This window comes from Osmia bicornis, chromosome 1, assembly GCF_907164935.1.
Source record: "Osmia bicornis bicornis chromosome 1, iOsmBic2.1, whole genome shotgun sequence".
In the NCBI taxonomy this organism is placed as follows: Eukaryota; Metazoa; Arthropoda; class Insecta; order Hymenoptera; family Megachilidae; genus Osmia; species Osmia bicornis.
The window spans coordinates 4,963,381-4,976,488 of record NC_060216.1 but is presented as its reverse complement, the minus strand read 5'-3'; the positions used below and the strand labels follow the sequence as shown (position 1 = coordinate 4,976,488).

Genomic DNA, 13,108 nt, shown 5'->3' with positions numbered 1-13,108 from the left:
CGGCCCGCGCTAAGGGCGCGCTCTGATTGGCCACTGTTTTTCGCTAATAACTCGAAAACGAAGTCTTTACCAACATTTTGGCAAAAAAAAAGGTTGTTTAGAATGGTCTCAGCAATCATCCCTCTTCGGCTCCTACCCCAGTTCTGGGACACCCTGTATATAAGAATGGAGTGAAAGAGAAACATACATGACCTTGAAGATTAACCACATCCTTCGATTCGTAATTGTAGATTATTACAGCATGCGAGCAGGCATATGCAATGATCGTTCGGTTTTCAGTGGTTAAGTTTATTATTGGTACCTCTGAGTTTATTCCAAAGGACCATAATAATCTCTATGTAAAAATACATATATTAAATCGTTGGGTTTAAATTTTAGAATCAATTAAATGGATCGCTTACGAAAGGACAAAGGTTAGATTCTGTCTTTTCCTTAAAATCATCCGCATCGTTAGTTTTATTTTGAGAATTTATTGAAGAATCTTTTGAAGATGATGGTGAGGAAATATTTGATGTCATTTTTCGTTATATATAGTACATACATATCGCGGGATGTAATGTTTATAAGCTGAAAGTAGTAAATGATTATTCAACCTTCTTATTTTTAATGAATAATCCCTTTTATTGATTGTTAAAAAACAATATTTCTTTCTCAGCTAAATAACCTATATATGTCTCCGTTCATTTATAAAATATGTACAGTGGGTCACAAAATTATTCGCTCACCGTTTAAAACAGAATATGTACCTCGTTTAAAATTGGACCAAATGACTTGAGGTTTCTCGAGAAGCTATACAAATTAATTTACTAAGATATGTGCTTTTGTCGTTTTAAAAAATTAAAATTTGGCGAAATCGTGAAAGAAATAGTAAAAGGCAATTTTTTAACTTTTTTATCTGAGCTTGTAACGAAAATTTAAAACATGACATTTGTAAATTTAAGCGTGGTATGTGTATGCTGAAAATTTCATCGAGATTGGTCAATGCACTTAGAAATGACAAGTAATTAAAAGTCGCGATTTTCGAAAATTTTAATTACTTGTAACTTCTAAGTGCATTGACCGATCTCGATGGAATTTTCAGCACACACAGTGCCGACGGGGGGGAAGTCGGTCAATCGTCCAAGGGCGCTAGGTCTGTAGGGGGCGCCACAGCCCAGTGTCCCTAGTATACGAATATATCAATATTTTTTCATTTTCTTCTCTCTATCTAAGTACATATCATATGTAATATTACATATATGCTATATATTCTGCGGCATTGCCTCTTTTTCTGAAAAATATTGAGCCCCTGAATGGGTGCCACGATAATCTTGCCCAGGGCGACAATATTGCTAAAACCGGCACTGACCGCACACATAACTTATTTAAATCTACGAAAGACATATTTTAAATTTTCATTATAGACTCACACAAAAAAGTTGAAAAATTACCCTTTACTATTTTTTTTCATGATTTCAATAAATTGTAATTTTTTAAAACAATAAAAGCACATACCTTAGTAAATTAATTTGTATAGCTTCTCGAGAAACCTCAAATCATTTGGTCCAATTTTAAATGAGGTATTCTGTTTTAAACGCTGAGCGAATAATTTTGTGACCCACTGTAACTGTTTGGAAGATTTTGATTTCCTAGGTTGATCGATCGTTGATTTGCACTACTGTATCCGCAACGGATGTACCTTATTGTTAGAAATTGACCCACTACTCATTCCGGACTGATTCATAATCGACCCATAATTGATCCGCAATTAATCCACAATTGACTATCATTTCTTCGTATCATGCCAGTCTAATACCAGCAGAGCAGCCGCTAATACTTTCCAATTGCTACTCAAATTTCAAACCCGCGATATCGCGTGGTGTCCAACAAACGTAACGGGCCATCCCTGATGGCACATAGAGAACAATTCATTTTCTGGGATGGTAGTAAATAATATTAAGAAATACAGAAAGTTTGAAGGAAAATAGAAATGAGGATTTCAAAGAGTGCACTGAATGAAATAGAATAAACATAAAAGGTATTTTATTTCTTAAATAAATGTTTTAAATATACTATCATCTCGTCGAAAGCCTGTTTATTTCTGCTTAAATGTATACATTGAAATATATCAACATTTGAAAAAAATTATATTTATAAAAATTACTATAAGTACAGCAACGTGAGTTAGATAAAAGAAGCGAATCTTTTATACGGCGCATTGTGCCATGTATTGTTCTAAAAATTCTATGTTTCAAATACTGAAGTATCCTAATAATTCTCCTACTTGTACCTCATAAAAAAATATTTCTTGGTTTAAGGGAGCTCCGCTCGGAAAATCAGTTCCAAAACTAACGATCGATACAATAAGCACGAGAACACGTGTGCCATCGATCGCACTTAAACGTATTCACAAAGATGAGCAACGTAACAAGCCTAACGTTACGTATATTTTAACTGCAACAACTTTGCGGCTTAGGATCAAGCCCAGAACGCTTAGTTATAGAGATGCGCGTAAATTCTTCTGCAACTGTTGGGTGAATACCAACAGTCCCTTTCAGTTTTTGGAATGTTAAATTGCACCTGAAACAAGATTACAAAGTAATAAAATAAATGACAGTAAAAAAATAAGAAATAATATTAAAAAATTTAGTAAATTACATACTTAATAGCAACAGCAAAACCTTGAATCACTTCACCAGCATTAGGACCAATGAAATGCATACCAAGGACTCTTTGATCACCATTTCTAAATGCGACAACTTTTACATAGCAATTAGAAACATCTTTCTGTGGTATGAAAAATTCCGTTGGTTTATAATACGCATGATAAATCTCGATTTTGTCCTCTCCGTGAATCGCGATTGCAGCCTCTTCGCTAAGACCTACACAGCCATATTCCGCGGGAGTGAACACTGTCGTGGCTACGTTAACATAATCCATTTGCTCCGTCGAGTTGCCGAATAACCTTCTTGCCAATAATCGGCCGGCGTGTATAGCAACAGGAGTCAGTTCTGGTTTTTTCTATAATACACACAAAATTTGTAAGCATACACACTAGACCGCCATCCCCTTCGTGACTGACATACTGGAGCGAAGCGATTTATTTGCAGTAAAAGTAACTTTAACAGAGTTGGGACACAATATAGCAATTAAAAGCTCACGCGATAGCGTAATTCCGATTTCTCTCATAGATTTAATATGGGTATCGGTTTCTATGATCATTCCTCAAGGACACCACCGATCTCTGATTTTATTCTATATAAACATTTACAGTGACCACTGTGATCAGTTTGCAAAGAATGGTCAAAATTGATAATCTAGTTTTTGAGTTAAAAAGTCACCAAAAAATCCCTGTCAGTCGTTTAATAGCGGAGCTTCGCTCCAATAAATTGGTAATTAATTATTTATAAGTATTTATAAATATAAAACTCACGTGAAGAACATCGCCAACAGCGTATACATTTGGGATGTTTGTTTGCTCATCTACTGCATCTATTTTGAAAGTCTCTGGAACAAGTTTAAGACCAATATTTTCAGGCTTCAATTCTTGTGTGAGCGCCTTACGACCAATGGCAAATAGAACAGTATCATACGTATCCTGATGAACTTGTCCATCCTAAGAGAAAACGGATAAACTTATTGTTACATAAATATCTATCATTTTTATTTGCTTTGAACTTCGAAACGTACTTTATCAACCCAATGGACAAGAAGTCGGCCATCGCTTTGTTTTTCAATCTTCTGTGGCTTAGCTTGATAAATGAAGTGTGCACCACGTCTCTCCATTTCTCCGGCAATCATGTTTGCCATTTGCTGATCGAATCCTCGCAAAACAATAGAACGCACCATTATCGTTGTATCATAGCCTAAACCGGTCAAGAATCCGGTACACTCCAACCCAATGTCTATTTATTTATTTATTAAGGAAAACTAAACATTATATCAGACATTCGCGTCTTACATAATCATAATTGGCCCATACTTCAATGTACAATCAAGAATTTAGGAAACGATTAACAATGAAGATCATACTTTACGGGATAGGGCACAAAATTATCTACAACTGTACGGTTTTTTTAAAGTAATCGAGACCTTGTCGTAATCGCGTGGCCAGAGTTCAAGTCTAGCCGAAGCGTAGTTTTTTTGTCATCAGACTTATCTTCTTTCACTTAAAGCATGGGTATCCATGAAACGCTAATTATAAATCACATTTTCAATTTCACAAAGCAAGAAGAATTGAAAAAATTAATATTAATAATTTTTATACAAAAAGGATACATCCACCACCAACAACAAGTGTCTTTCCTGGAGGTTTCTCCAAACTGAAGATGTCATCACTGCTGATACCATATTCCACAGCACCAGGGATATCAGGATACTTTGGTCTACCGCCTACAGCAATCAAGATATTTTTAGCTGTGAATAATTTTTCCTCTCCAGTTTTTGTTTTGCCAGATATGGTATGTGCATCCTTGAAATAACCAAGTGCGTTGAAGTATTCAACCTTTCTGTAACAATAACGAAAATAATTCATAGAAACAACTTAAAAACTTACACATTTTACAATCACAATTAGAATGGCACTAACTTTGTTCTGAGTTCAACACGTGTAACCCAATTCACAGACTTCACATGGTTCTGTACAGCTGATCTTAATGCTTCCCAATTGTGTTTAATAGTATTTGGATTTGGTACTTCCCAGCCATAGAATGTGGATTCCTATAAAATAACATTTTTTTAAACTGTACAAACAATTATTGCTTAACCAAGGGACATACATGAATAGCTTCTCCAAGTAAAGCAGCCTGATGCATCAATTTCTTTGGTATACATCCAACATTGACGCAAGTACCGCCTAATCCCCAAGATGTACCCTGTGGAGATGGTGTCACAAAATCAAGAACAGCAACTTTAGCACCAAGATTCACTGCTTCTTTGGCTGCTGCTAATCCACCTGATCCACCACCAAGAACCAGGAGGTCATAGGTGTATTTTTGATCCGCTAAAAAAAACATCATATATATAGATCTTGAATTATCAAACATAGAAATAGAGCTGCTAAACAGAAATAATTAAAACTAGGTTATGTAACATTGAAAGAAACACTTTAACATGGGATTATTTAGAAACAAAATTCACTGTTAGATCGTGCATAAATTAATCAACTTTCCCGACAAATCGTTGTATCACAACCTGTCAAGTAACCTTGCCGGCATAATAACCGCTGTCAATGTGTGAGAAACATTTACAGGCAATGTGAAAATTAAGGCGCATTCGCACCTAAATAATAAAGGATGTTGGCACTCACAGCAGAGGCAGGCCATAGCGGTTCTGCCACTAGGGAATGCGTTACACCTGGACCATGGTAACTCGAGCAATTTAGCATGAGCGGAGCGAAATGACACAAGCCTCACGAGCAGCGTTAACGTCGCCATGATTATTGGTAGGCGATCACGGCCACGTGACGTCACCTCGATGACACTCGTGTTTCTCAATATACGATAATAAAATTACTCAAGAATTGCGATCTTTTGATGAATCGTGACGAGGAAAATTTCTAAAGAAGAAACCAGCTGAAAGTATGAGGTCGATTTTGATCACCGGATGTAACCGAGGACTGGGTCTGGGGCTTGTAAAACACCTGGTAAAGTTACCACAACCGCCAGAAAATGTCTTCGCGACTTGCCGAGACAGGAATAAAGCAAAGGTAAGATCGGTTGTAAAGTTAACGAGAAAAGACCTTACGCAATACCCGGATACGCTCCTTTTCAACTTACCAATTGGTGCCATTCTTCTTTTTTAATTATTTTCAAATTCACGTTTTAAATAAAATGTAACGAATACTATTTTCTGAGAAAAAAATGTTGTACTTTCTAATACACTTCCCGATTGAACGATTCTTTGCTACTAAAAGACAAAAGTACAGGAGTAAGAGCGAACTGATGGTTACTGACGCTTCCTTGGTTCGTTTACCGCCATCTGTTATACGCTTACTACAAGCGTGCGAGTTTTAAGTCTGATTTATAGCGACTCATGCAACGAGAGTTGCTTCGATTACGCAAGAAAGTATGGGGGACGTGCAAGTCACCGTGGGCTTTATTATGAAATGAACTTTAAAAACTGGTTCACTAAGATGATTTCGATCTAGCGATGGATACCCCATACAGACTCTTAATCATAACGTTCTTTTACATCATTCTTATTTGAAATGTTTCATATTTTGCTATTCATTGTTAGCGAGAATTAGTTATACAACATTGTTCTCGAATAATTTATAAATTCTGCCAATTAAATGGGAATTGCAGAGGCTCAAGGACGCCTTATTCCATCAAATAATGAGTATATAATTGGCACGACCCAGAAGATTCCTTTAGCAATGGTTTTTATGATTAAATTTATAGATTTTCTGTTTTCTCGCAGGAATTAACTGCATTGTCTGAAACATCGAAGAACATTCATATTATCGAAATAGGTGAGTAATGATATCGTATCGTTTTGTATTTTCTAGAAATTCCGCCTGTAGCTTTATCGCAGAGGGTAATCTAGTACACTTCTGCCGCGATAATGTTCGAAAGCATCTTGCAATAAATCGGAGATTTTATGAAATTGTTCTGGATTAATCTAAAAGTTAGATAATAACGATTTAAAAAATACATCATTTTATCAGAATAAATTTAAAAAATTTCTTATAAATAGAGTTAAAAAATATATTATTCACACAATAAAATTATAATTTTTATTAAATTTAATCTAGGAAAGTTTCCAGGTAAATACTGAAGAATCTTTTTAAAATTTGCAAGTAATTATTTAAATACCTATATCGGCTGATAAAATGCACTTACGATACTGCGGTTATTACGAGTTTCAACAAAAAAAGGTAATAAAATTAATCGTCATGACTTACATCATGCAATCAATGTAACAATATATCGATATATTTTTCAAGTTACGTTCATATAATATTTTCTTTGTAAATATTTTTCGAAATTTAGCTGTAAACTTGTCAGATAATGTGTACGCTTTTCGATAACAATTCTAACAATTTGCGGACGCCATAAGGTGTCTTACGTTTTGTGATAACGAATGCTCGTAATCATTATGACTTTTAGGAAATATCCACGTACTACATACTTACTTGAAAAATATAATTCTGTTCACGATAGCATCGATACCTTTATGATTATCATAACACTTCAGGAAGGGTCTGAAATATTTTTCCCGCCTAAGACACTCCACAATTGAACAATTGAATAAAATATATTGACAACTGAAAAACTTATTTGAATTTAATTTTATCATAATTTTCCTATAATTAAATGTTCTAAATATACTTTGCAAATCAGAGGTTTAATGATAAATATATTAAATTTAATAGCGAAAAAACACTTACTTGAGGAATCGATTTGTGTCTCTACAAGGTCTGTGGAGTTCTCGTTTTCTTGATCGCTAAAATCCGAATCCATAGTTTTCGGCTTCTCTCGACAGCTAAGGCACCAGGATCTCTTCTTTTTCGAAGTTGAAGGTTTCATGTTGGAACGTGTAAAATAATGGAAAAACGATTGGAAAAAATCGCACTGTTTACAAGTCAACAATTTGATTGCTTGTGCTTTCTGTTATGAAAATGTTGGAATTTCATTAAAGTTGTATTGATCGATACGTGCTTATGCTATCTGATAATGAGTCCTCTAATGTTTGTGTCATCTTGACTAAAAGAATGTGAAAGATTACCTTAATCTTGCTTCATAGAGCAGATTCCGTATTTTATATCGCAAAAATTCATAATAGATAAAATATTAATTCTATTCAAAAATATTGAGAATCTTTACTACTCGCATTGAGCAAAAACATTAAATAATGCTATGTTTTCTGTGAAAGTGAACCTCGTAATAAAACATTTGTTCAAAAATATACTCACTGCAATTTGTAGTCGGCTACAATTTTTACACGAAACTTATAAGAAACATTTCCTACAAAGGCTTCAAATATAATAATACACAGTTATTCAGTGAAAAGTACTGATTTATTTTATGGAAAGTATTGATCAAAATGGTTACTATAGTTTAAAGATAGAACAACATTCTGTGTAAATAGACTGTAGTTAATACAACACAATTTATTTAACAATGCACAACGCAAAAATCACGTCAAATTTACCATTTACCATTTCGAAGTGTATTATACAATAATACATTTTATTTTTTCATATAGCTTAAAATATTTTAACATAATTATTTTTAAAAAAATATTCTATCATCTTATTGTATATAATTTGCGTTCGAAACCCCCTTTTAAAATCGAAAGGCAAGAAATAAAGTTATCTATCTATTAAAAAATATGTTTATTCATTTTTTTTTTTTCTTCTAAGATCTGGTCGACACAAAAAACTATGACAAGATAGTGCAAATTGTAAATGAAAAAGTGGGCCAGGCTGGATTGAATGTTTTATTCAATAATGCTGGGATCAGTTCAAAATTCGCGCGACTTGGTCTGGTTAAAGAAAAACAACTTACAGAAACGTTTTTCGTAAACACAGTTGTACCAATTTTATTAACAAAGGTAAGCCTGTAAAATTTTGAAAGAAATATGAAAAATTATAAATTATAAAAATTAATTTTATATGTTTCAAGGCATTTGTACCACTATTGAAAACAGCATCTAACAACTATGAGAACAAATCAGAGATGAACATTCACAGGTCAGCAGTTATCAACATGAGTTCCATTCTTGGAAGTATAGCTGACAATGCTGTGGGTGGATATTACCCTTACAGATGTAGTAAGGTAATAGTCATTTTATTGTAGAATTAGTAACTGATATGTTTGATAATACTTCTGTAACTTTTAGACAGCACTTAATGCAGCAACAAAGTCAATGAGCATTGATTTAAAGGAAGATGGAATCCTAGTCAGTTCTTTACATCCTGGTTGGGTACGTACAGACATGGGAGGAAATAATGCATCCATGGATATTGATACCAGTGTCGCTAACATTTTGAATACACTGAATTCGTTAACTGAGAAACACACAGGCTGTTTTGTTCAGTATGATGGAAAAATCTTGCCTTGGTAAACATATTGATTCTTTCTTTTTTCAGAGAATTACATTTCATTATTTTTTATCTTTCTTTTAATAGACATTACTTATACATGTAGCTCGTAGTCCATAGATTGTATATAAGTACAAAATTTAAAAAAAAGGCAGAGATTAATGAAAGTATTTTATATTATATTTTTTATTAATATTGTATATTGTAATATCTATGGAGATTCAATATTTAAGACTTCTTTAAAAGCATAAAATTTCTAATATAAACAGTTTGTTACGATTAATTACAATAGAGTAGAGGTATTAAAAAAGACATTCAATATTGTTTCATATTCTTCTGTACATGCTTTATACATACAGAAATGATTAAAATAATAAACAAGAATTCATATGTACAAATATCATACAGAAATTATACTCATTATTTAATAAAATAATTTTCTTCATAAATACAGACTTTTAGCAATTATAAATACTACATATAACCGTCTTTTATTAAAAGAAAATAATTAAACTATAAATTTATTATAATTTTTGAGTGCCCTTTCAAAAACTTGTTAATTATTTCAAGCATTTGTAACTGTATTATTTTATTTGGAAGTGTCAAAGTTTATTTTGTACATATCACGGTGCTATAATGTAACCTGGAGGAATGCAAGTTCATTTTAAAATATTTAATTATGAAAAATGATGATTGCAATATATACAATGATTTTTAATTATCACAAAACTATTGAACATATGATTATGTTTTGAAACAATTAGCTTAAAGATAATGTAACATTACACATAAATATTATTAAAATACTCATTTACAGCAAAAACCAATATCTTGTTATAATGCTGTAATTCTCCAATCCAAACTATAGAATATCACTTTGAAGTTAATGAAAATTTGGTGTGTATCTGAGAACTTAAATAATACTGCAATAATATAGAGATAGTTAAGAGAATGTACACTTAGTTTTTAATAATAATTTTGCCCTATGCTTTCTCCATTCTCTTGAAAGTAGATTTTAAAACATACTAAACATTTAACATAAATTCTAACTTCTAAATTAAATCTTGAAACTTTATAATAAATCCATGTATAAAAAAATAAATTCACTAAATGTAATTGATGTTCATACAATTACTCTTTCCTTCAATACATAAGAACTTTTACTAAACATATAGTAAAATATAAAATAAAGAAATTTTTTTAACTCATTCATTCACAGCTACGATTTCAGACAATTTTAAAGTGTGCAAATTTGTAAAAGGTATAAATGATTTCCTAAATATCTTATGTTCTGAATAACAATTACAGAATAAACTTTAATCAGTCTTTAACCTTTTGGGTGCAGGTTCACTGTTTTGTGAGTTTGAATCTTCTGAAAATCCCAGATGTGCAGAAAAGTCAGTTAATCCTTGAGAATCGCTAACCGTTGAAAAACCTAACAATTAAAATACGCTTTATAAGACTTAACAATCAAAAATAATAAATATTCCATAGCTTTTTCCAATTTAACTCACATGTGTTAGAATCTTCCGTAAGACCAAAATTAGAATTTGAAGAATCTAATCCACTCTTTCTTGGCAAACCGTTCTCTTTGTCTGCAACTGTTTTTCCTTTCTTTTTCTAAACAACAAAACACACATTTTCACTCTTTGTATTCTGTTACACATTGTATTATTTTGTTTACCTGATCAAGAGTTGATATAGGCACCCATTTATAAATCTTCATAGTAGTCTCTCCTATAGTAACCCATTTCTTTTCCCTATAAAAGTATTGGCATGAAAAGTGCGTTCCTAAAGCCAATATCGAAACAACAGACAGAGAAGCTACCTTCTTTACTGTTATCAAAAAAGCAGACATAGAACACTATTACTCAATCAACACGCATGAAACATTTCAGAACTACAGAAGTCTGTTTACAGCTGACATGTGTAATGCAAAATCTCAATTAAATCTCGCAAGTAAGAAAAAGTTTAATCGGTTTTTTGATACCCATACAGTTTTACTACTTTTTTTTTTACATATTCTTTTATGAGATCTTTCGACATTTCCTCGTGCATCTATAATATGTTAAGAGATTTACCAATGGCGAACTTTGTCAACGACTTGCATTACACGCTTAATATCATCCTTGGCACGACTACGAGTCTCTGCACGCACTGACCGTGACATCATGTTACGAGTTATAAGTCACTACTAACTTAATACAATTTGAAACACCGGAACATTCGTTAGCGAAGAGGTTAGGAAACTGACAGCAGGTACGGATTTCAACGGTACGAACACGTCTTCCAATTCGAACCAAGAACGAGAACTACAATCATAACAAGACGATACGTTCCCGACGGAAAGTAGGGGTGCGGAGGGAATGGCGGAAGCCAGTGGCGCTCATTGATAGCATATATCCTTCGATGTTTCAAAGAAATTTAAAATCAATAAGTTATAAATTTAAAAGAAATTGTAGTAGATAGCTAAAAAGTTTATCAGCAATAATACATATATTAAATTCAATAAAAATTAAAGTATGATTTCATAAAAGTCAATTGACGAGAGCACCACTGAACAGATACATAAAATTAATACACGATCATAGCGCTACTGTTAAAAATATCTAATTTTATTTTTTCAATTACAAATTATAAATGTTAGTAAGCGTTGAATAAACATGGAGATCTTTAATTTTAATAAACGTAACACTATTATCGGCGAACACATTTTCTAACTTGAATGTTACGCAATATACGTTTATTCAAACTTTTTAAGTGTTCATGGTTACTGAACTCTTTTATCATTGTTACATGAATAAAGTGTTTAATAAATTTGCATTTTTTGTGTAATCAAAGAATATCAGTGTCTATAGACTTAATTAAAAGAAAGAAAAATGCCTGAATCAAAGAGTACAACTGAAAATGAGAAGCCCCAATCAGAAACTAAATTATATAATGAAGAATGGATGGTATAATTATATATCTTATTTTTTTATGTAATATATATATAATTAAACACTAAGTGCATTTATATTATGCAAATATTGCAGTAATGTTATTATACAGTAATTATGGAAATTTTATGTTTTGCACATTTTAGTTAAGGCCATGCGAACTATATAAAGAAGAATATCATGATTGTAAAAGTATAGCAGCACGCTTTCATCAGTACTTTGTATTTGGAGAATATCAAGATTGCACACAATGGAAGATTGATTATGACAATTGTCACTTATGGAAAAAATATAATTCTAAAGAAGCATTTGTATGTCGAAGATTACATTATTAGAAAGTATCTCTTATTAACTTAATTATTTTAATAATATATTATAAGAAATATTGTATTATTCATAGGACAAATTAATAAGCAGTGAAAAACAACGTAGAATAGCTAGATTACGAGGTCATTATAATAATGATGTTTGGCAAAGAAGAGATAAACCACCAGAAGACTGGAATGCACCATTACCTGATTGGTTAGAAGAAAAAGCTAAAGTTTCCTATTTAAGAATTGCAAGTGAAAAACTAAAAAAAGGGAAAGAACAAAATAATATAGAACACAATAATCAAGCAAGTTCTTGTACTTTAATGTGATATTTTTATTTTAATAAAAAATTGTTATTTATCTAAATGTACTATGTATGTGATAGATTGTACATATATGTTCACAAATACATAGTAATATGAATAAAATAAGTTAATTAATCTATAATAAAAAATATATAGCCATTAAGATTTTATTAATGTTAAAGTAATACTGATTAGAAGTAAAATCATATTTTTTAATTTTGTACATTCGAAAATTATAAACTTATACCGCGTTCAGCTGTTTAAAAAACGCCATGTTGGTAACGCGGGAATTTCTTTATGCTACTTCATAAATTATTTCCAATAGTTTATAACACAAATTTTGTATTTTAAAAGAAGCTTTTTAAAATTAGACTTAATATTAATCACAGACATACCAATAGAGATAAAAATAATAGATCAAAGTACAAGGATTTTTAATAATGTTGCTTTACATTTCAGTCAATAGATTTGAAATATGTACGAAACTTGTAAAGAAATAATAAATATAATAAGTTTTAAAGGTATTAC

General features: G+C 31.8%; 5 protein-coding genes across 8 annotated transcripts; 2 read left to right on the top strand and 3 right to left on the bottom strand.

Annotated features, from left to right (window-relative positions):
- Positions 1–115: 115 nt before the first annotated feature.
- On the bottom strand, positions 116–741 carry LOC123988035 (cilia- and flagella-associated protein 251-like). The gene is made up of 2 exons (XM_046286663.1): positions 402–741; positions 116–334 (listed from the first exon to the last, which is right to left on the bottom strand). Exons 1-2 carry the CDS (start codon positions 516–518, stop codon positions 116–118), a joined length of 336 nt encoding a protein of 111 aa, XP_046142619.1. The 5' UTR covers positions 519–741.
- Positions 742–2,059: 1,318 nt separating this feature from the next.
- LOC114881047 (thioredoxin reductase 1, mitochondrial) lies at positions 2,060–7,634 on the bottom strand. Of its 4 annotated transcripts, none has more exons than XM_029197660.2 (8): positions 7,370–7,634; positions 4,758–4,981; positions 4,568–4,698; positions 4,258–4,487; positions 3,670–3,884; positions 3,413–3,595; positions 2,642–3,000; positions 2,060–2,559 (listed from the first exon to the last, which is right to left on the bottom strand). In XM_029197660.2, exons 1-8 carry the CDS (start codon positions 7,506–7,508, stop codon positions 2,430–2,432), a joined length of 1,611 nt encoding a protein of 536 aa, XP_029053493.2. In that variant the 5' UTR covers positions 7,509–7,634; the 3' UTR covers positions 2,060–2,429. The 4 variants fall into 4 exon arrangements, with proteins under 4 accessions (XP_029053493.2, XP_029053496.2, XP_029053494.2 ...); XM_029197663.2 differs by lacking the exon at positions 7,370–7,634 and adding an exon at positions 5,757–5,974; XM_029197661.2 differs by lacking the exon at positions 7,370–7,634 and adding an exon at positions 5,288–5,529.
- On the top strand, positions 5,555–9,209 carry LOC114881050 (C-factor). Its single transcript, XM_029197667.2, has 5 exons — positions 5,555–5,686; positions 6,400–6,451; positions 8,345–8,535; positions 8,607–8,759; positions 8,824–9,209. Exons 1-5 carry the CDS (start codon positions 5,561–5,563, stop codon positions 9,046–9,048), a joined length of 747 nt encoding a protein of 248 aa, XP_029053500.1. The 5' UTR covers positions 5,555–5,560; the 3' UTR covers positions 9,049–9,209.
- Positions 9,210–10,132: 923 nt separating this feature from the next.
- LOC114881052 (B-cell CLL/lymphoma 7 protein family member B) lies at positions 10,133–11,338 on the bottom strand. The gene is made up of 4 exons (XM_029197670.2): positions 11,107–11,338; positions 10,710–10,785; positions 10,540–10,645; positions 10,133–10,460 (listed from the first exon to the last, which is right to left on the bottom strand). The coding sequence occupies exons 1-4, from the start codon at positions 11,196–11,198 to the stop codon at positions 10,342–10,344; spliced, it is 393 nt and encodes a 130-aa protein (XP_029053503.1). The 5' UTR covers positions 11,199–11,338; the 3' UTR covers positions 10,133–10,341.
- A 255-nt stretch (positions 11,339–11,593) lies between these two features.
- LOC114881051 (UPF0545 protein C22orf39 homolog) lies at positions 11,594–13,104 on the top strand. The gene is made up of 3 exons (XM_029197669.2): positions 11,594–11,979; positions 12,111–12,275; positions 12,365–13,104. Exons 1-3 carry the CDS (start codon positions 11,905–11,907, stop codon positions 12,602–12,604), a joined length of 480 nt encoding a protein of 159 aa, XP_029053502.2. The 5' UTR covers positions 11,594–11,904; the 3' UTR covers positions 12,605–13,104.
- The last annotated feature ends 4 nt before the right edge of the window (positions 13,105–13,108 follow it).

Coding starts and splice junctions, on each gene's coding strand:
- LOC123988035 (XM_046286663.1), bottom strand. CDS start 518: ATGACATCAAATATTTCCTCACCATCATCTTCAAAAGATTCTTCAATA. Junction 335..401: donor AATCTAACCTTTGTCCTTTC/GTAAGCGATCCA, acceptor ATTTTTACATAG/AGATTATTATGGTCCTTTGG.
- LOC114881050 (XM_029197667.2), top strand. CDS start 5,561: ATGAGGTCGATTTTGATCACCGGATGTAACCGAGGACTGGGTCTGGGG. Junction 6,452..8,344: donor CATTCATATTATCGAAATAG/GTGAGTAATGAT, acceptor TTTTCTTCTAAG/ATCTGGTCGACACAAAAAAC. Junction 8,760..8,823: donor ACCCTTACAGATGTAGTAAG/GTAATAGTCATT, acceptor TGTAACTTTTAG/ACAGCACTTAATGCAGCAAC.
- LOC114881047 (XM_029197660.2), bottom strand. CDS start 7,508: ATGAAACCTTCAACTTCGAAAAAGAAGAGATCCTGGTGCCTTAGCTGT. Junction 4,982..7,369: donor GACACAAATCGATTCCTCAA/GTAAGTGTTTTT, acceptor TGTTTTTTTTAG/CGGATCAAAAATACACCTAT. Junction 3,001..3,412: donor CTGTTGGCGATGTTCTTCAC/GTGAGTTTTATA, acceptor TGTGTATTATAG/AAAAAACCAGAACTGACTCC.
- LOC114881052 (XM_029197670.2), bottom strand. CDS start 11,198: ATGATGTCACGGTCAGTGCGTGCAGAGACTCGTAGTCGTGCCAAGGAT. Junction 10,786..11,106: donor GTTGACAAAGTTCGCCATTG/GTAAATCTCTTA, acceptor ATACTTTTATAG/GGAAAAGAAATGGGTTACTA. Junction 10,646..10,709: donor CTATATCAACTCTTGATCAG/GTAAACAAAATA, acceptor TTTGTTGTTTAG/AAAAAGAAAGGAAAAACAGT.
- LOC114881051 (XM_029197669.2), top strand. CDS start 11,905: ATGCCTGAATCAAAGAGTACAACTGAAAATGAGAAGCCCCAATCAGAA. Junction 11,980..12,110: donor TATATAATGAAGAATGGATG/GTATAATTATAT, acceptor TGCACATTTTAG/TTAAGGCCATGCGAACTATA. Junction 12,276..12,364: donor ATAATTCTAAAGAAGCATTT/GTATGTCGAAGA, acceptor TATTATTCATAG/GACAAATTAATAAGCAGTGA.